Raw genomic sequence first — 20,256 nt, forward strand, 5'->3', positions numbered from 1 at the left:
AGTAGATGGGACTGTTGCTTTCCAGTGCAACTGGAAACTGACTGAGACAAGATACCTGTGGTTGGAGAAGTGAAGATCAAGAACCAATACCCTTTAGGAGGCTTTGGGTGCAGCCTGAAGTGGTGCAGCATACAGAAAAGCAGGACAGGCTGGGATGCCTCCCCACCACCCCTCCAGGGACTGAAGCTCTGAGAGGACAGAGCCCATGCATGTGATACCATTATGGGCAATGGGAATAGTAAAATTCACCAAGTGGCTTCTCAGGTCTGCAACATGACTAGGGAGCTGGGACAGGTGGGATAGAAGAAATAATAGGGTGTGTTTCCAGTGCTGAGAGCAACTGACAGGCATGTTATCACGGGTGGCTGTCATCTAGAGATTCGTATGAAGCATCCCTGGGAACCACAACCAGGATCTGAAGGATTCATTCAGCAGGGTCAGCTTTAGTAACTGGGCCACCAAACTACCTTAACTCAGTCATTAAAAATGAATAGAATCTAAATATCGAATCCTAATTGATAGCATTGACTCTGAGGTGCATAAGGATGAAGGACAATGCCAATATCTGCAACTCACCTTGAAATTATTCAAACAACAAGGCTGGTTGATGGATGAATTGATGGATAGATGAATTAATGGATGGATTATCCATACGGGATGAAGTAAATATAGCCAAATATTAGCAATGACAGAATCCAAGTACTGAGTGTTAGGAGCTTACTATAGATTATTTTTAACTTTTCTATACGGTGGAAATCTTCCATAGAAAATTTTGCAAAGTAAATATAATCTTGTTCTACAATCACAGAGCAGTGAGGTGTGCCGTATCTGGATGACCCAGGATTTAATTTCAGATTCTGTTGCCGCTTGTCCTGGGAGTCATAGCTCTTGTTCCACTCTTTTCTCAGCCCAACTTTTCCTTCTCTTCCTTCCTCTCCCTGGCGCTGAAAGTCCTGGTTCTCTTTATGCTTTGCACCATGAGGGCCTCACTCGACCATTCTACCTGTTATAACAGGTATGGCCAAGAATGCTGGCCCTACAGAGTGGGTGACCCTAAGACTTCTCCAAGGTTAGGACAGCTGGATTCTGCTGAGAATATTCCTGAGTGCCTCCTTCACTTCCTTGTTCCTCAGGCTGTAGATGAGGGGGTTCAACATGGGAATCACGGTCGTGTAGAACACAGACACCACCCTATCTTTTCCCGAGGACTGGCCAGAGTTATCCCTCAGGTACATAAAGATGAGAGTGCCAAAGAAGAGGGACACTGCAGTGAGGTGGGAGGCACAGGTAGAGAAGGTCTTGGCCCGGCCTCCAGCTGAAGGGATCCTCACAATGGCCACGATGATGAACAGGTAGGACACCAAGATGACCACCATGCAAGCGGGGAGGACAAAAATGGCGAACAGGATAATGACCACTTCCTGGGTGTAGCTGTCCCCACAGGTCAGCTTCAACAGAGGAGGGAGGTCACAGAAAATGAAGTCGATCTCACCATTCCCGCAGAAGGAGAGAGAGAAGGCTGAGACGGTCCGCACCAAGGCGCTGAAGAGACCAGCCACGTAAGCCCCGGACACAAAACCCAGCTGGGCCTTCTGCGTCATGATGGTGACATAGAGCAGGGGTTGGCACACAGCCACATAGCGGTCGTAGGCCATGATGGCCAGGAGGTAGCAGTCAATGGAACCAAAGAAGGTGAAGAGGAAGAACTGAGCGGCACAGCGTGTATGGGATAAGGCTGCCCCGTGCTCCAACAGCACGGCCATTGTCTGGGGAACGGTGACAGACGAGTAACAGATGTCCATGAAAGAGAGGTGACGCAGAAGGAAGTACATCGGGGTGTGGAGTCGGCGGTCCATGCAGATGAGAACGATCATCCCCAAGTTCCCCGACAGAGTGATGAGATAGATGCACAAAAACAAGAGGAAAAGAGGGAATGCCCGTTCAGGATATTCGGTGAATGCGATCAGGAGGAATTCGGTCACTAAGGTGAGATTGGTCTCTGCCATGAGCCAGTGGTGCCTGAGGGGAAGAGCATGAAAAGCAAGTTAGGAAGCTGCAAATAGGACTTCCCTGCATGTCTACTTTACATTTACTAAACATGCACCATGGACAGATCCTGGCAGGTGCTACGAGGGGTTTCAGAAATGACCTATCTGAACTCCCGCCTTCAAGCAAGTTCTGTGGCCTAGAGTCATGTAAGCATGTCAAGAACAAAAGATACAGGTATAGATTTCAGAATAGGGGTGCATATTCTCCCACTTTCATTGCCAAAGAGCTGTGTGAGCTCCGAGAGTCAGATAATCACTCTGAGCCAAAATTTGCGTATGGCTCCAACGGGAGCTGACTGATCATCTCTCACCTACCCTGAGGCCACCCTTTTCCTCCATGACCACAGGTCCTCCCTTATTTCCCATCCTCTTCATCTTTTGTCTGCATTAACAGCAGCCATGGAACTGACTGTTCTCCCTGCCATCAGATTCACTTCTTGTGAATTCTTGAAACATCAGTTAAAAATCTCAGTATTTTTAAGACTTTGATCATATCACATTCCCCTGTTAAATATCACATTACCCTGCCATGGTATCCCATCGTGGATAGGGTGTCGCTCAGACTCCATAGTTTGGGAATTCTCCCCTGGAATCTCCTCCATTTACTTCCTCATGCCTCTTCTTACTTCTGAGACCTCACACCCATGTCACATCCTCCCACAGTCTCTCCAGCCACACTGAGTTAGCAGGATTTCTCTGATCCACCATGTTCTCTCACATCTCTGTGCTTTTGGCAGAATACTTGCCTGGTATACCTTATCCTTCTCACCCATGGGTTCTTGCCAACTCTTGGGCTGCCTTCAAACCTCAGCTCAGGAGTACTCTTAAAGTCTCTGGGGTCACCTCCTCCAGTCAGTGCAGGGCCCTTGGAGGTCAGCACATGGCAAGGGCTTGAGATGTTTGCACAGAAAAGCCATCAAATGAGATATGAAGCCCCTTGCAAATGGAAAGGCACCATGCACATGTTCAAGTTTTATTTTTTATTTTATTTTATTGACTTTATTCTTCTGTTGGCCAACAGAAAATGCCTAAGAATAAAACTAACTGAAATTGATGAACAATCATGAAGGTCATAAGCCATTCTTGAGTTTACATGTCTATCTTCAAACTAACAATATGCTAACTTAATATCTGCTATCATATTTAACCCTCTTGGTTTTTACCAAAAATTGATTTTTTAAAACTATATGGTCTTGCCTGTAATCCCAGCTACTGGGGAGGCTGAGAAGGGAGAATTTCTTCAGTGCATGAGTTCAAGGCCAGCCTCCTTGGCAACAGAGTAAGACACAGTCTCAAAACAATATTTATTTATTTTTCTTTTTTATTGATTTAAAAAAAATGACAGCGGAATGCATTACAAGTCTTATTACACATATACAGCACAATTTTTCATATCTCTGGTTGTATATAAAGTATGTTGACACCAATTTGTGTCTTTATACATGTACTTTGGATAATAATGTCCATCACATTCCGCCATCCTTGCTAACCCCCTGCCCCCTCCCTTTCCCTCCCACCCCTCTGCCCTATCTAGAGTTTGCCTATTCCTCCCATCTCCCCCTCCCTACCCCACTCAGCCTCCTTATATCAGAGAAAACATTCAGCATTTGTCAAAAACAATATTTAAAACAAGAAAGAAAGAAAACTCTAATTTTCTTTTTTTCCTATTGTTCTTAATAACAGAAAACAATATACACACTACTCTATGTGATTTGCATACTAATTTGCTTAATCCCCATAATCACTTTATGAAAAAGGAGATTCTCTTATCCTTATTCTACAGATGAGGAAACTGAGGCAAAAAGAGTTTAGGTAAGATGGAGAAGACAGCACAACTAGTAAATGAAGCAACCCTCATTAGGGCCAAAGCTGCACCCAGAAGTGCTGTTTACCATGCCACGAGATTTCACATGCTTCCCAGGGCTCTTCCAACAGCCCCTACTCAGGAAGTGCCCACCATTAAATCAACAAGCACAGATGCCTGCACTGCAGCCTATGAGTATCTGAAGGCTGGTGGAGGCTTTTGGACTAAGGGATAGAACGTCCTTTGGCAGACTTACAGTGTAACAGGATAGAGGAGGCATTGATCATCTTTAAAGCATAAGACTTTGGCAGCTAGAGCAGTGTTGGACTGACCTAGTGGGGAACGTGGTAAATAAAGGAAATTGGATCTGGTGACCTGAATTGAACAAAGAACCAGAAGAACCAGGTCAGTTCTCTCACCTGAATTCCACTTTGGCTTTACCTAGCTGGTCCTCTCCTTTGTCCACTATTTTTCCTTAGTCTCTAAAAGGTCATTTCTCTTTCGCTCTCTGGAGAAGGGTCCCACGGGTGTGGAGGGACCTGTGTGCACGGAACAGCAGGAGGTCGGGGTGGATCCGTTTGCACTTCCATGTCTGCTCAGTTATGATCGGAGCCAGTCTCTTGGATCCTCAGTGGCCTTCTCTCCTCCCACAACCCCTCACACACATGCCTGCAAATGTATGAATCAACGTGGGGACAATAATGCCTTAGCTGCCCGACGGTTTCTGGACTGTATGGTTCTCAAGAGTCTTCTAGGCAGCACTGTTCTGTCAAGGACTCTCTTCTCTTCCTCTCTGTTTCCATGACCTGCTAGGTCTGGTTAGGATACATTCTTCACCCTTGCTTTTGTTCTATTCCAGGCAGAAGTAGACACCCTGCTCTAACATATATCCCTTTAGGAAGACACACTAATATTTGCTAGAAAAGCCCTGAGGTCCCCAGTCAGTAAAGTGATCTCTAAGGAAAGACAATTATTGCTCACATGGACTCCTCACAAAGCACCTGGTAGATCTCACTTCAGAGGAAAGAAGCCTTCCCTCCCAGTCCCAACTCCCAAAGCCCTAACAAATACCCAGAGTGGAGTCTGAAATTAACAATCCCAATTCTGCATAGTCCCAGGAGGAACTAAATGTCTCTGGCTTTAATTTCTCCAATCAGAGCAAGGTCACAAAGGATGCCAATTGTCACCCTCACCAGTGTGGCTATATTCTGACAGAAGGGAGGCTTTGATCCACAGAATTAGGAGGGTCAACAGAGCACCCTGCAGAGAGACCTCAACAGGATGCATTCATTGTATCATTTCTTTGCCCTTTCTGGGAGTCAGAGGTTTCATTAAGCTCCCCCCTGCCTTTTTTTTTCCTTTAAACACAAATGAAACCAGAAGGAAAACAAAAGCCTGGGATGTTATCCAGAGGGGGATTGGGCAAGTTCTTCTTATTGATATGCCCTTTGCCAGTTCTCCACCTCTTTGACACCATGAGTTGTTGTTTTTTTTTTAATCCTCCAATTCATAAGCATTTTGCTAAATTGAATTTCAACAGTTCTCAATTCATAAAAGAAAACAAGATGAGAAAGAACAGAATAAATCTCCTCTTTGACAATTATGAAACCAAGAGAAAATGGGGCCGCCTGGTCCATCAATTCACCACTGTGCTAAGAATTCTAAATGAAGAATGATTAGAATAAGACATACTTCATGTTTGTATACATGTCAAAATACACTGTCATGTGTAACTAAAAGAACAAACAGAATTTTTAAAAAATGAAACACACATACAAAACACACACAACATCTGCCTGTTGGAAATAGGCAAACAAACAGGTGAGATAATCATCTATCGTTCAAGATGACAAGTACTAAGTTAAACTGTTAAGCAAAATGTGAATCATGTGCCATGGGGAGTCAGTGTAGGGTGCAGTTACTTACAGGTAGAGGAGATCAGGGAAGGCTACCCAGAGATGGGCTTTGACAGTCTGCTAGGATGGAGGAATGTTGACAAGTTCTGTAGGAAGAGGAATCAGCATGACCAAACATCCACAGTTAGATGATCCCAGGGACGACTCCTAATGCAATAATTGGCACTTTGATGACAGCTCAGAATGGTACAGATTCCAAAATGCTGGGGACATATCAGAAATCAGACATTTTCATATTTTCAAATATTTGCATGTACATAGTGACATATATAGAAGATAGGACACATATCTAAATCTGAAATTCATTTATATTTCAGGTATATCTTATGCACACAGCCTAAAGTTAATTTTATACCGTATTTTTAATACACCTATGTTTTGACCGTGACCTGTCACATGAACTCAGTGTGGAATTTTCCACTTGTGTCCTCAGGTAGGTACTCAAAAACTTGAATTTCAAATTTTCATATTAGCACTACTCAACCTATATGAGGCAAGTCAAGTCCAGGACTCAGGATAAAGTATATAGGTGTTGGTTCAAGTGCAAAAAATAAGGTGGCAACAAAAACCTCAGTATAGAAGATAAATAATATTTTAGCATAATACTTTAAAAAATCAAAATCAATGCAATATAGTCTAAGATAAACAAATATAAAAATTGTAAATAAAGGCCGCACAGCATTACTGATTTTTCCCTTGGCCTCAATCCCATCATGGTTCGACAGTTGCACCGGTGCTGGGAGATATGTTGAAACGGGAGGGCAAGACCAGAGAGCTTCCAAGGGACAGACTTTCCCTTGGAGAAAAAGCCTTTCCATCATCTAGGGATTTTCATTTCTTTTCTCTCTGTTCTCTGTGTAAAAAAAAAGAAAATGCAAGAAAGTCAACATAATAAGATCAATACTTGAAGAGTGCCTTTAACCATTTCAAATCATTCCCTTCATCTATCTTCACAAGAGCCCTATGGGATAGAGAGAGAATGAGACTCCTCATTGTACTGAGGAGTAAACAGAGGATTAGAAAGGTGTTCAGGTCATACAGTACATTTTGTCTGTCCTGCATACCCTGTTTGCTAGAGGACTCTGCCCTGGGCACAGCCCCTTCTGCCCAAGGGGATTTTTTTTTTTTTTTAATGATCATGACACTCTCATGCATATGCATGTCAGAGCTCTCTAAATGAAAAAGTCTTCCAAGCTATCCTGTGTTAACAAATAACAGTAACACAATGTGACTTGCAAAATAAACTTATTTCTAATTCATGAAAAACACAGTGTGGTTTAGGTGGTGCTGAGTCTCATAGCTATGCCCTTTGGAGCTGGTGGACTTGGGTATAGCTAGCGCAGGACACAGCAAAGAGAAGACTGTGTAGAGGAGAACCAAGGACAGCCTGGAAGCGATCTTCTTCACCCCAACATCCCAGTGACCAGAAGCAAGTCACATGCACTCAACATAACTGCAAGAGATGCCAGGAAATGCACAAGAGCACACAGATATCTGCGCAAACTAGTGTTCAGGCTAACATCTCTGCTACCTTTCCTACCCTTTGTGCAGTATAAAGTCTAGAACCCTCCTCAAAATTTTGAAGGCATGCAAGGGTTCACTATTACATTTGCATGGCTCCTCCTCATCCTGCTTCCACTAATACATTATTTATATTTGTGCACATTTCCCATAATTGTGTTCACTCTTCTCTGCACCACAGCACTCCAAGTGTGAAACATGACCTGTTTTCTTTTTGTTTGGTTTGGGGTTTTGTTGTTTTATTTTGCAGTACTGGAGATACAACCCGGGGTGCTTCACCACTCAGCCACATCCCAACCGTTTTTTATTTTATTTTATTTTTTTTTTTTTTTGAGACAACTCATTAAGTTGCCCAGGCTGTCCTTGAGCTCATGATTCTCTTTTTTTTTTAAAGAGAGAGAGAGAGAGAGAAATTTTTTATTTTTAATATTTATTCTTTAGTTCTCTGCGGACACAACATCTTTGTTTGTATGTGGTGCTGAGGATCGAACCCGGGCCGCACGCATGCCAGGCGAGTGCGCTACCGCTTGAGCCACATCCCCAGCCCGAGCCCATGATTCTCTTGTCTCAAACTCCTGAGTCTGGGATTATAGGTGTGTACCACCGCACCCAACTCATCTGTTTTCTTTTTTTCTTCATTTTCTAAAATTGATACAGAGTATGGGCAGCAGACTTTTAGTAAAGATACTGTAGAAAATTTAGGAGGTTTACAGTACTGCACAGATGGGAGGAGAATTTAGAACTGAATAATGAATGTTGTTCTGCAAGTTTCCCGGCCATTTCCATCTGAAGGAACTCATTACCAGCTGCTCCTCACCTTCACCTTCAGCCTGCCTACTACCATCCAACCCCATCTCTTTCTCTACTAAGGTAATCTTTTATTTATATCTATATTCTCCCGGTGGCAAAGTCTTCCAAACCCCTTTCTATCCAGTCCACTAGAAAGAGATTTAAAATTCTTTTCATATTGTTATGCATGATAATGTAAATCTTTAATATCTAAATTTCTTCCATTTAGATCATGCATTGAAAGTTCTTAAATTTCATTATCAAGATGCTATAAATCACCATGTGCCTCTATCTTTCAAGAGTGTTTTCTTCAACCAAAAAAAAATTCTCTAACAGAGAAAAATTAGGTCAAATGTCAGCTAAGATTTTTTTTAACATACCAATAAAGGATTCAATGTTCAAAGAAGTCTGGAAAAAAATTAAATGAAGTTAAAAAACTATCTTTCCAGAGACTTTAGTATTTCATATGCTTTATAAATCTCAAAAATAAAGAGTATATTATGAAGCAATTCTCAAAAGTATTTAACCACAGAGTGCTTTGTTGTCTACAGTGGTGTAATAAACACCCACAAATTCAGTGGTGCACAATAATGAGTGTCTTTTTCCCCTCACATTCGTGATTTCACGGTCAGCAAAATTCAGCTTTCTTAAGCTGCATTTGGCCACCTTGTCAAGCTGTCAGGCTGCAGTATGTTCCTGATCTGCTTGCATGTCGTCTTTGGATAAGCAAGCCTTTCAAGGAATGTTCTTTTTCTAACAATAATAGAAATACAAGCAGACAAAGCCCCATTATCAAAACGCATCTCCTTCATCGACTCTACTGATGTCCCATCCGTCAAAGCAAGTTGTGTGGTCAAGCTCAGCATCCTCAAGGATGGGAAGGAGGGGAATTTATTCTATTCCCAATTGGAAAGGAGTGAAATGAATATTTTCTGAACACTAGTCCAGCCATCACTGTTGTTCATAAATGTTCATGTCCTACCAACCCCCGTGAGCCACATGCAACATACATTCGTCATCACCCAATAACCCCCACCACAAGTTTCAACAAACTATATCATCGAGATGAAACTGTGGCATCTTGCAATCTTCACCATGTCCAGAGATAACTCCCCCTGAGTCTAAAGAATTATAATCTAAGATGGGCACAGTGGTGCATGCCTATAATACCTGCGCTCACCAGACTGAGATAGGAGGATATCGAATTCAAAACTAGCTTCAGCAAAAGCAAGGCACTAAGCAACATATTGAGACCCTGTCTCCAAATAAAATACAAAATAGGGCTGGGGATGTGGCTCAGTGGTCGAGTGCCCCTGAGTTCAATCCCTGATACCAAAAAAAAAAAAAGAAAGAAAGAAAAAGAAAAAGAAAGAAATATAAACTTAAAAGACAAGTTTGATGTCATCCCACAAACTTCAAAAATGCATTGATGAGTCAGCGATGAGCACTTCCATTAGAAAAGCAAAAGAGTGACAGACACCTGCAGTCATTGGTCTATAGCAATTCTGAAATCCTGGTAAAGTGTTGCTATGTCTCCTTATCCTGGAGAAGAAAACATGCCTGTCAGTGCATGAATCATCTCCCCTGGGAAGAGGAGAGTGGCAAGTGGCAGAGAAAAAAATACCATGACCATATTTTTTTTTCATAACCAGAAACATGCAAACAGTTTCTGTGTTTCACTGTCTCTTTTTTGCGGTACTGGAGATTGAATCCAGGGGCACTGTACCACTGAGCTACATCCCCATCCATTTTTATTTTTAGTGTTAGTTTGAGACAGGGTGTCTCATGAAGTTGCCCAGGCTGGCCTGGAACTTTGGATCCTCCTGCCTCAGCCTCCTGAGTCACTAGGATTATAGGCATGCGCCACCCCACCCAGCTCCTGTGTCTCTTTCAATTAGCATGCTGTAGCCACTTAGAGTTTACCAGAAAGAAGGGGTAAGAGTAAGGGTTCTGGTCTCAGATGGCTTGGGTTTAAATCCTGTCTCTATCATTTTCCATCTGTGCAATCTTAGGAAATACACAAAATCTCTGTACTTCAACTTCCTCATCTATAAGTTGGGGGATAATAGTAACAATCTCAAAACATCATGGAGAAAATCAAATAAAGACAGAAAGTAAAGCCACTGTTGAGTTAGATGCCCTGGTCTTCTCTGCATCAGAGGGTGTTTCCCAGACAATTTCCCAAATTCAACCTTTCTTCCTACTTCCAGGTCAGAATCTGCGTACATTCAATAAACACTATAGAGCTCACACCAACTAGTTACTTTAAGACAGCAGTAAAACCTATCTGGACTCTAATGAATATAGAGCCCACTAATAACAGATATGATAACCACAGAAATAGTCTCTCTGAGTGCCCATTATATGCCAGGCACCATGCCAAGCATTTCACATAAAACTCCCCTCTTAAGAATAAAATTATAAATTGTTCAAACTAAATATGGCATTTCTAATTATGTAAGAAAATATCCTCAAAGATTATTTAAAAAAAAAAAAACTTTTCTTTAGATGAGAGCTCTTATAACTCCATCACTCAATGTCTCCCATGGTTCTTCTATCCCATTTTGCTCTTCTCTAGTCCAATGTTAATTGACTATTGATGTCAGCCTTCCCTGTCATTGCCTTTACATAATTTGATTTCAAATATATGTCAATCTTTCTTTCCATTAAAATATGAAATTTTTTGTCATTATGCCTCCGTCTTTCTCTGTCTTCCCTGGTGCTAAGCTTCTTGGGAAACTCCTTATTGAAAGATTCCCTACCTCGGGGGCCTGGTTCCATGCCTAGTATGCAGTGAACACTTGCAAATGATTATGAGAGCCCAGATGGTTGGTACAACAGAGGAGGTGCTGATGGACACTTTGTACAGCTCTGGAGATAATTAGAAGAACGTGGCTTTATTAAAAGCTTTCCTCGGGGCCTCCTTTACTTCCTGGTTCCTCCGTTCATAAAACTGGAAAGTTCAACCTGGGGCTCACTACTGTGGAGAACATGGCCACAGCCTTTCCCCCCATCAGGGAGGGACTTGCCTAAATCATTATATACACAGATTAAAGCCAGAGTCCCAATGATCAGCCCAGCTGCAGTTACACAAGAGGCAAAGGGACTCTGCCTACAGACGTGATTTGTAGATGTGCAGACGCCCTGGTTGTTGAAAAGGATCACAGCTGCTCTGGGCAGAATCATCTAGAAAGAGAAGAATTAGCAGCTGCTTGAGGACACTAACCTCCGGGTCAGTGCCAGCAGCAATGGAGGTCACAGAACATGAAATCGACTGTTGAGAACAAAAGGAGAGACAAGGCGTGATGTATTGGAAGGCCAACAACTGTCAAACTCTAAATCATGCATCCATCACCCTCTGCCCGACATCTTGGGAATCATAATAGATAGGGGGGTAACAGTGCCACAAAATAATCACAGTCCCATCTAAAAACCTGACTAGTATTTCCAAAGATGAGGCCCTAATTTTAATCAAATAATACATTCAAAAATGTTAAAGCAATGGCTTTCAGTCATCCCTGTGATCACCACCACACGATGCCCTGTGTTTCTTTTGGCCCTTGTTTAGCCACCCTGCTTCAAGAAACAGCAATTACCTGTCCTATACTTTCCCTTTAGAAATAGACCTGATATATCATGGACTTAAGGAGCCAAGAGAATTTCTAAGTCAGTTTTAATGCATTAAAGATAAAAATTGCCTTAAGGCTAAAGTTTTTCATTGAAAGAGAGACTATATTGAAAATTAAAAAAAAAATTCATTGGAATTCCCCAAAAAGGATCTTCTGATATAAAGAGCAATCCTGGAAAACAAGGGAGAGATTATACCACTGAGCATAAAAGTCACACTATATAGAGTCATATTCTTTTTTGTTGTGGTTGTTATTTAATTTTTAAATTGATTTTTAAAAAATAAATGAGAGCAGAATGCATTACAATTCTTATTACACATATATAGCACAATTTTTCATAACGCTGGTTGTATATAATGTATGTTCACACCAATTCGTGTCTTCACATATGTACTTTGGGGAAGGGAGGGGGCAAGGGGTTAGCAAGGATGGTGGAATGTGATGGACATCATTATCCAAAGTATATAGAGTCATTCTCTTTGTTAAAGTGACACGTTATCTGTAGGTAAGGGGGGGGGGAGGGTACCTTGATTAGATTACAGGTGTTTTCTGGATTCTTAAGAAGTAGCCAGTGTCCGACATCCCTCAACCCAGGATGATTCCCAGAGGAAATCATCAGAAAGCCACCTAAGTCTTCATCCTGTTTTCAGCGGCATCTGGAAGATGGGATGCTTGTGTCTTGCTTCCTAGGGTAATGGCAAACCTTGGCAGAGAATCCCTGCACCCCACATGCCAGCAGAACCATGCACCAGCAATGGTTGGTAAAGGTGTCAGGGCAGAGGGGCCAAAACAACCTCACAGAACCCTAAACACCTCCATGCAATAAACTGCTGAGTGCTGGTAGCCACAGGAGCCTCTGGGCCATGCAGAGAGAACGTGGAGAGCATGGATCTGAAAAGGGAAGCTGTGGCCTGACTATGGGCAGCAGCAGCCCAAGAACAAAAAGCTAGCTAGCTGCATCTAGACAGAGGACAGGGGAGCACAGGGAACTGGCTGTGCCAAATGTCCTATCTAAATGCCAGAGTGATTGGCAAAGCCCTTGAAATTTTAAAGAGCTCCCAGGGAGAAGAAGAGAACAAAAAGGAGAATTTCAAACTAAGGTTTAATCCTGCATGGGCTTCGCTTAAAACTGAAAGTGAGAGAGTGGCCTTGCATTGGAAAGGATTTGCTTCACCCCCCACATCCCCCAGTTGAAAATGAGTGAGTTTAATTAAAACAAACTTTTAAAGTTGTTTTTTTCACACACCTATATTGAGACTATAACTTATACACCTGCTACACTTAACAGAATATAGAGCAAAAATGGGACCAGAGAGAATGAGAATTGTGAAAAAAGTTAAGAGGCACAAAAAATTTAAAAAAAAAAGGTAAAGGAAGATAAAATTAAAGAAATAACAAAAAGAAACTTTCTTGAGTCTAAGAAAATAAATCTTAGGCCTTCAGATTCAAAAAACTTGTCAAGACCCTGATGCCAATATTGAAACAAGACATACTTCTATATGCAAGGATAGAATGAGTACATTGTACATTTCTGTAGGGAAAAACAAAAAACAAAAACGGGTGATTTATAAGGAAACAAGGAGACTGCCATCAAATTTTTCATCTTCTATACTGAATAATAGAAGCCGAAAGAAAGAAAAATGTCTACATAGGTCAGAGAGAATGGCTTTCAATCTACTATTCCATACCTGGCCGACTTATCACTCAACTGTGAGTTAATCATACAAGACGCATATTCTCTGACCACAACATAAGGCATAGAGAAATTAACAAAGGACTAACTGAAAAAATGATTAGCCATTTTGACATAATGAAGTAACCTGAACAGTTACTCTTGAGATAAAATGAAGCTCATCCCAAAATCACAAACTATTTAGAAATAACTGACCTTGATTAATTACATCTTAAAATATGTGAATCAGAGCAGCAAGAGCAGAGGGGCAAAGTAGGCCTTTTAATATATTTTATTAGACAATATGGACATCAAAAAACAAACGGAACAAGGAGTCTCAGTGGCGCTTGCCTGTAATCCCAGTGGCTCTGCAGACTGAGGCAGGAGGATCACAGGTTAGAAGCAAGTCTCAGCAATTTAGCAAGGCTGTAAGCAACCTAGAGGGACCCTGTCTCAAAATAAAAAAGGGCTGGGGATGTGGCTCTGTGTTTACATACCCTTAGGTTCAATCCCTGGTACCAAAACAATAATAAATAATAAATGAATGAGTAAATAAACAAACAAATAAAATGGAATATATATTACACAAATAGCACATGCACACACACACACATCAAAAAGAAGCTACAAGAAAGTCTAAAATTTTTCAGTAGAAAGTAATGACATATGCAATAAATTTCAAATAGACCTGATAAACCATGAGTTGGTTCTTTGAAATAATCAAGAAAATAGACAAATATATTGCCAGTCCAAATGAGGGAAAAAAGACATAAAACAAAATAAAGGAGTGCCACTAAGACTGATCAATGAGAAGACACAGTTTGTGGAGTTAATAGTCTATTATAAGAAAGAACATCACAAATATATCATACTAACAAAAAAATTAAATATGACCTGAAGTCATGTGTATCAGTATGGATAAATCTCATAAGCATCAGGCTTATGATGGTTATAAATAACATTGCTGGAGAGTTGGACATTATGAACACCACAGCACCAACAGATGTGAAGTTTTAAAATAAATATAAATAAATCGTGGGTTGATATGGAGACATAAATGTGTGCTGAATAAGCAAAAGCATGTGTGGGAATGTTAGCACCAAGTTCAATGTAGTTATGATCTCTGCAGAAGAAGGAAAATGGTTACACCTGGATGAGCACTCATCATATAACTGTTTGTGTTTTGTGTGCTTAAGATATTTTGTAATAAAAACTGTGAGAGATACCCTACACAACTATTGAAGGCCTAAAAATCATGCTTCACTTCTCAAGAAAATGTTAAAATTATTAAACCAGCACAAAAGAAATAGGAAAGTATGTATATCATCAGAGTTGAAGAGTAGTAAAAGACCTACCCCCATCAAAGGCATCAAAATATTATGGGTTTTATGCCAACGACCTTTGGAACTTATAAGGATAGATCATCCCTATGATATTTTAAAACTTCTGAGCACATAATGGCTAGCACAGCATTAATATCAAAACCGGACAGAGATAGCATATATGCACACCAAAATAAAATCATACAAAAATCTCACTTTTATCTCCAGTTGCAAAGACTTTGGATAAAAATTAGCAAACTGATTTCACTATTGTCAACATATAAGCTTGTGACTTCTTACAAGAATGTAAGGATGGCTCAACAGTAGAGCATCTATTCATGAGAAGGTTTTTACATATTAAAAGGAAAAGACACGTGTCCTTTGTGATACATCCTTAAGAAAAAGCACTTGATAAAGTTGAACACTTATTCTTTACATGAAAATATAAACAACAACAATAACAAATTTGAGCAATTAATAGCAGAGCTATATTCAATCCCAAAAAGCCAAAGACCAAATGTTTTCTTCAATATGAGGATGCTGATTCATAATGGCCATGGCAGGGAGCATGGGAGGAATGGAGGAACTTTAGATAGGGCAAAGGAGAGGGAGGGAAATGGAGGAGGCAAGCGGGTAGGAATGATGGTGGAATGAGTTAGACATCATTACCCTAAGCACTTGTTTGAAGACACAATTGGTGTGAAAATACTTTGCATACAGTGACTTGAAAAGTTGGGCTCTATATGTGTAATATAAAACTAATTGCATTCTGCCATCATGTACAACAAATTAGAATAAATAAATAATTTAATAAAAAAAATAGTGGAGCTATCTTGTCTGTGCTGATGAGGGACAGTGGATTCCAGACATTAATGGCAAGTGCCACCCTGAATGGCAGGCTACAGAAGACATTTTGACTACATTCACATGCAGAGCAAAGCAGCTTCCCCTCACAGTCCTGACCCAACATTATTCTGAGGTCCTAAGCAACACAACAGATTAGAAAAATAAAGCAAAATGTTACATATTTTGATGAATTGGAAAACTATCATAATTTATAAGTCATATATTGTCAATGTAGAAAAATCAAAGAATTGGCTGAAGAGTTATCACAATCTAATCTATCAATGGGGTATCTATGTACAAGAAAAACATTAAAAATTAATAGCTACAAATGCCTACAGCCATGTTGTTTGTTATGGCAGAACTAACCACAGGTGGCTATTAAGCACTTGATATGTTGCTAGTCAGAATTCAGTTCTAAGGGGCTGGGGTTGTGGCTCAGCAGTAGACGGTTTGCCTAGCACATGAGAGGCCCTGGGTTCAATCCTTAGCACCACATAAAAATAAGTAAACAAAATAAAGGTATTGTGTCCAACCACAAATTAAAAATAAATATTAAAAAAGAATTCAGTTCTAATATCAATGCTGGATTTTGAAGATTTAATATGAGAAAGAATGTAGAATACCTTAAAATTACCCACTTGAATCAAAGTGTGGAATATGATATGTCAAGAAATTTGTAATGTTTTGAACAACCCACAATAAAAATTAAAAAAAAAAAAAAGAATACCTTAAAATTTTTATGTCACGTTTAGATGCTAGTTTTTTAGATATAGTATTAAATAAAATGTTATAAAAATTAATTTCATCTGTTAACATTAAAAGAATTTTAAATTATGTTTGTGTGCCATATTTATGGTTTATATTATATTTTTTGGATAACACTAGATTAAACAACACAGTAGAATAGAAATTTAAATCATAACAGTAACAAATACTATGATTACTATTTAGGAACAAACAATAAGAAATATTCCGCTATATGTAAACAAAATTTTAAGAATCTATTGAAGGAGCTAGGGATGAGGCTTAACGGTAAAGCACTTGCCTGGCATATGTGAGGCCCTGGATTTCATCCTCAGCATCATAAATAAATTTTAAAAATATATATCTCAATGGGGAAAAAAATATCATGTTGTTGAATGGGAAAATTCAATCTTGCAAAAACTGTCAGAATGAAATCCATTGCTTTAATTCAAATCTAATCAAAATCCCAATGAATTCCCTACTCATGTTGTTGGTTGTGTTGTAATGATGGTATATCAATGACCAAATTAAGAGTTATCCTCTACTGTGACCTTTGCAATGTGGTTGCAGCTTTGCCCTCCCAGAGATGGAGTCTGTTTCTCCACCCCTGAATATTTCTGATTTTGTGGCTTTGTCCCATGGATTGTCACTGAAGGGATGGCATGCCATTTCTGAGCATTAGCTTCAAGGCACCTCGCTCACTTCTGCTCTAATTCTTGGAGCAGCTCTAATTCTAGATCCATGTGACTATTATGAGCTATCTTGTTGGAGAATGAGATAGCACATGGAGGAACATCCAGCTGTCCCAGCCAAGGACGACCTACAGCCAGGAAACTACCAAAGATGTGAGAGAAAAGTAGCCAACCTACAACCTGGTCCACAGTTCACAGATGCGTCAGCCTCCTCAGCCAAAACCAAGAGCACTAGTCAACCCACAGACTCAGCTGAAAATTTCAGCAATCATAAAAATTTGGCAACAGATAACTGATCCATTGATAAAACACAACAAGTTGATTTTAAAGTTTATCTCAAAATTTGGAGAAATAAGAAAAATAAAGACTTTTTTTTAAATGCTAATGAGATACTTTGCCTTGTCAGAAACCAAAATCAACTCCAAAGCCTCAGAAATTCAACATTAAGTTAAATACTACTGCAGAATTAAAATATATCCATGGAACAAAAAAAGAAAAAGAAATTCAAATCAATATGGAAATATGATATGAAAATGAAGTGTCAAAATAATCGATAAAGAAACCAGTAAACAGTGATTAGAAAATTGGCATATCACATAAAATAATGTATGACTCAGTATCATTTTATTTATAAAAATAAGAAAAGTATTTTTAAACTTTGGGGAGAGAAGGATGACAGGAAATACCAGGAATTAAAGCTTTAGAAGACCCCTGGCAGGAGAAGTGGCGGCGGTCTGGGAATGGTCCACTGGTGGAACAGCAGACATAATGCTGTAGGAGGTGAGCCCCAACATTCTCCTTCTCTCCATCCCCTGGTCCCCTGCACCAGTCTTCAGAGCCTAAAATGAATATGGCTTCTACTTCATTTCCTTCATTCCTCCAACTCCCATGCAAATGTTTATTATGGCCCAAACTGAACTAAAACTATGCAAAGAAAATAATTGTAAAAAATGTTGCTCTAGCTTGGCTGGATAGTCACAGGACAAATCTATCAGCAATTCCACTTCTAACCCTTATCACGTGAAGATCCCTTCCTACTAAGAAACATTATGCAGCTTTTAATAAGAAGGCATGCCTGGTATCGTGATGCCTCCTGCTTCACTTTTCTTGCTAAGGATTGTTTTAGCTATTCTGGGTCTCTTATTTTTCCAAATGAATTTCATGTTTTTTCTATTTCTATGAAGAATTTCACTGGGATTTTAATAGAAATTGCATTAAATCTGTATAATGCTCTTGGTAGTATGGCCATTTTGACAACATTAATTCTGCCTATCCAGAAGCATAGGAGATCTTTCCATCTTCTGAGGTTTTCTTCAGTTTATTTCTTTAGTGTTCTGTAGTTTTCATTGTAGAGGTCTTTCACCTCTTTTGTTAGATTGATTCCCAGGCATTTTGATTTTTTGAGACCTGTGAATGGAACAGTTTTTCTAATTTCTCTTTCAGTAGATTCATCACTGATATATAGGAATGCGTTTGATTTATGAGTGTTGATTTTATATCCTGCTTCTTTGCTGAATTCATTTATTACTTTTAGAAGTTTTCTGGTGGAATTTTTTGGATCTTCTAGATATAGAATCATGTCATCAGCAAATAGTGATAGTTTCAGTTCTTCTTTACCTATTTGTATCCCTTTAATTTCTTTCTTTTGTCTAATTGCTGACTGGAGTTTCAAGGATGATGGTCAGAATGGCAATTATCAAGAATATAGGCAACAATAAATGTTGGTGAGGATGTGGTGAAAAAGGTACACTCACACATTGCTGGTGGGACTGCAAATTGGTGCAGCCAGTATAGAAAGCAATATGGAGATTCCTCAAAAAATTGGGAATGGAACCACTACTTGACCCATTCCTTGGTTTGTACCCAAAGGACTTAAAATCAGCATATTATAGTGATGCAGCCACATCAATGTTTATAGCAGCTCAATGTACAATAGCTAGACTATGGAACCAACCTAAGTGTCCCTCAATAGATGAATGGATAAATAAAATGTGATATATATATATACCAAATGGAATATTACTCAGTTTTAAAGAAGAGTGAAATTATGGCATTTGCCAGTAAATGGTTGGAGTTGGAGAATATCATACTAAGCGAAATAAGCCAATCCCACAAAACCAAAGGCGGAATGTTTTCTCTAATATGCAGATGCTAATTCAAAATAAGGCGGGGAGGGGGCTAGGAAAGAATAGCATTACCTTAAATTAGGTAGAGGGAAGTGATGGGAGGGGATGGTAGAGGATGTGAGGATAGGAAAGATAGTAGAATGAAATAGACATTATTACTGTATGTATATATGTGACTGCATGACTAATATGATTCTGCAACAGGTATACTCAGAAAAATGAGAAATTATATCCCATTTATGTATGATGTATCAAAGTGCATTAATGTATTCTACTATCATATATAACTAATTAAAACAAATTAAATTTTTTTAAAAAAAGAGAAGGAATGCCTGAAATTAACAAATGATGAGTTATACATAATTGTAACATAAAATGAAAAGTTTCAGAAAATGATGTAAATTATGATATGATTTTTGTTTAGAAAAAAAGCAAATAGTTTAATGAGCATAAACAGACTCATACAAAACTAATTGTGTACCTGGGTGATAAGATTGAAAGTCAGAATCTCTGAAAAGGAAGGAATCGCACTTTTTTTTTTTTACTTTATATATTTATGTATGCTTTAAGTTTGTTAAAACAAAAAAAAATCTGATTTTCGTAAAACAAAATCCAACCAAGTCTGTAAAAGAAACCAAATATCTAAAAAATGTATATTATGGAAAATTCACAGGCTGTGCACTCATTACATTTAATCATATCTCTTCCATTAGGATAAATCAAGTTATAGTGAAGGTGGTGGTGGTGGTGGTGGTGGTGATGTTATTAGAATGAGGCTTTTTGGTGGCCCACTATCTCCACCTCTATCCTACAAGTTGGAAGACTTCTGAACAGCAGTTTTAAAACATAAATAAATCCTTGGGCTGGGATTGTAGCTCAGTGGTAGAGCACTTGCCTGGCATGTGTGAGGCACTGGATTCAATTCTTAGCACCAGATGTAAATAAATTTAAAAAAAAAAAAAGGTCTATTGGCAACTAAAAAATATTTTTTAAAAATAGAGAAATCCAGGGAGTGTTTTATAATTTTCCTGTGCTAAATAAACAACAGAAATCTCTATGTTCAATCTTGAAACTCCAGAAGGTGCACAATTTTGTAAATGTCAACGGTTCAGAAGAAGGAATTTCCCACATGATGTACTCACCGAGG

The 20,256-nt window shown here is 39.3% G+C and overlaps 1 protein-coding gene across 1 annotated transcript; it reads right to left on the reverse strand.

The window, feature by feature from the left end:
• Positions 1-1,070: 1,070 nt before the first annotated feature.
• LOC114100126 (olfactory receptor 9Q1-like) lies at positions 1,071-5,927 on the reverse strand. Its single transcript, XM_027944764.2, has 2 exons — positions 5,779-5,927; positions 1,071-2,019 (listed from the first exon to the last, which is right to left on the reverse strand). Exon 2 carries the CDS (start codon positions 2,004-2,006, stop codon positions 1,071-1,073), a length of 936 nt encoding a protein of 311 aa, XP_027800565.2. The 5' UTR covers positions 2,007-2,019; positions 5,779-5,927.
• Between the last annotated feature and the right edge of the window lie 14,329 nt (positions 5,928-20,256).

Source organism: Marmota flaviventris, chromosome 9 (assembly GCF_047511675.1).
Source record: "Marmota flaviventris isolate mMarFla1 chromosome 9, mMarFla1.hap1, whole genome shotgun sequence".
In the NCBI taxonomy this organism is placed as follows: Eukaryota; Metazoa; Chordata; class Mammalia; order Rodentia; family Sciuridae; genus Marmota; species Marmota flaviventris.

Coding starts and splice junctions, on each gene's coding strand:
- LOC114100126 (XM_027944764.2), bottom strand. CDS start 2,006: ATGGCAGAGACCAATCTCACCTTAGTGACCGAATTCCTCCTGATCGCA.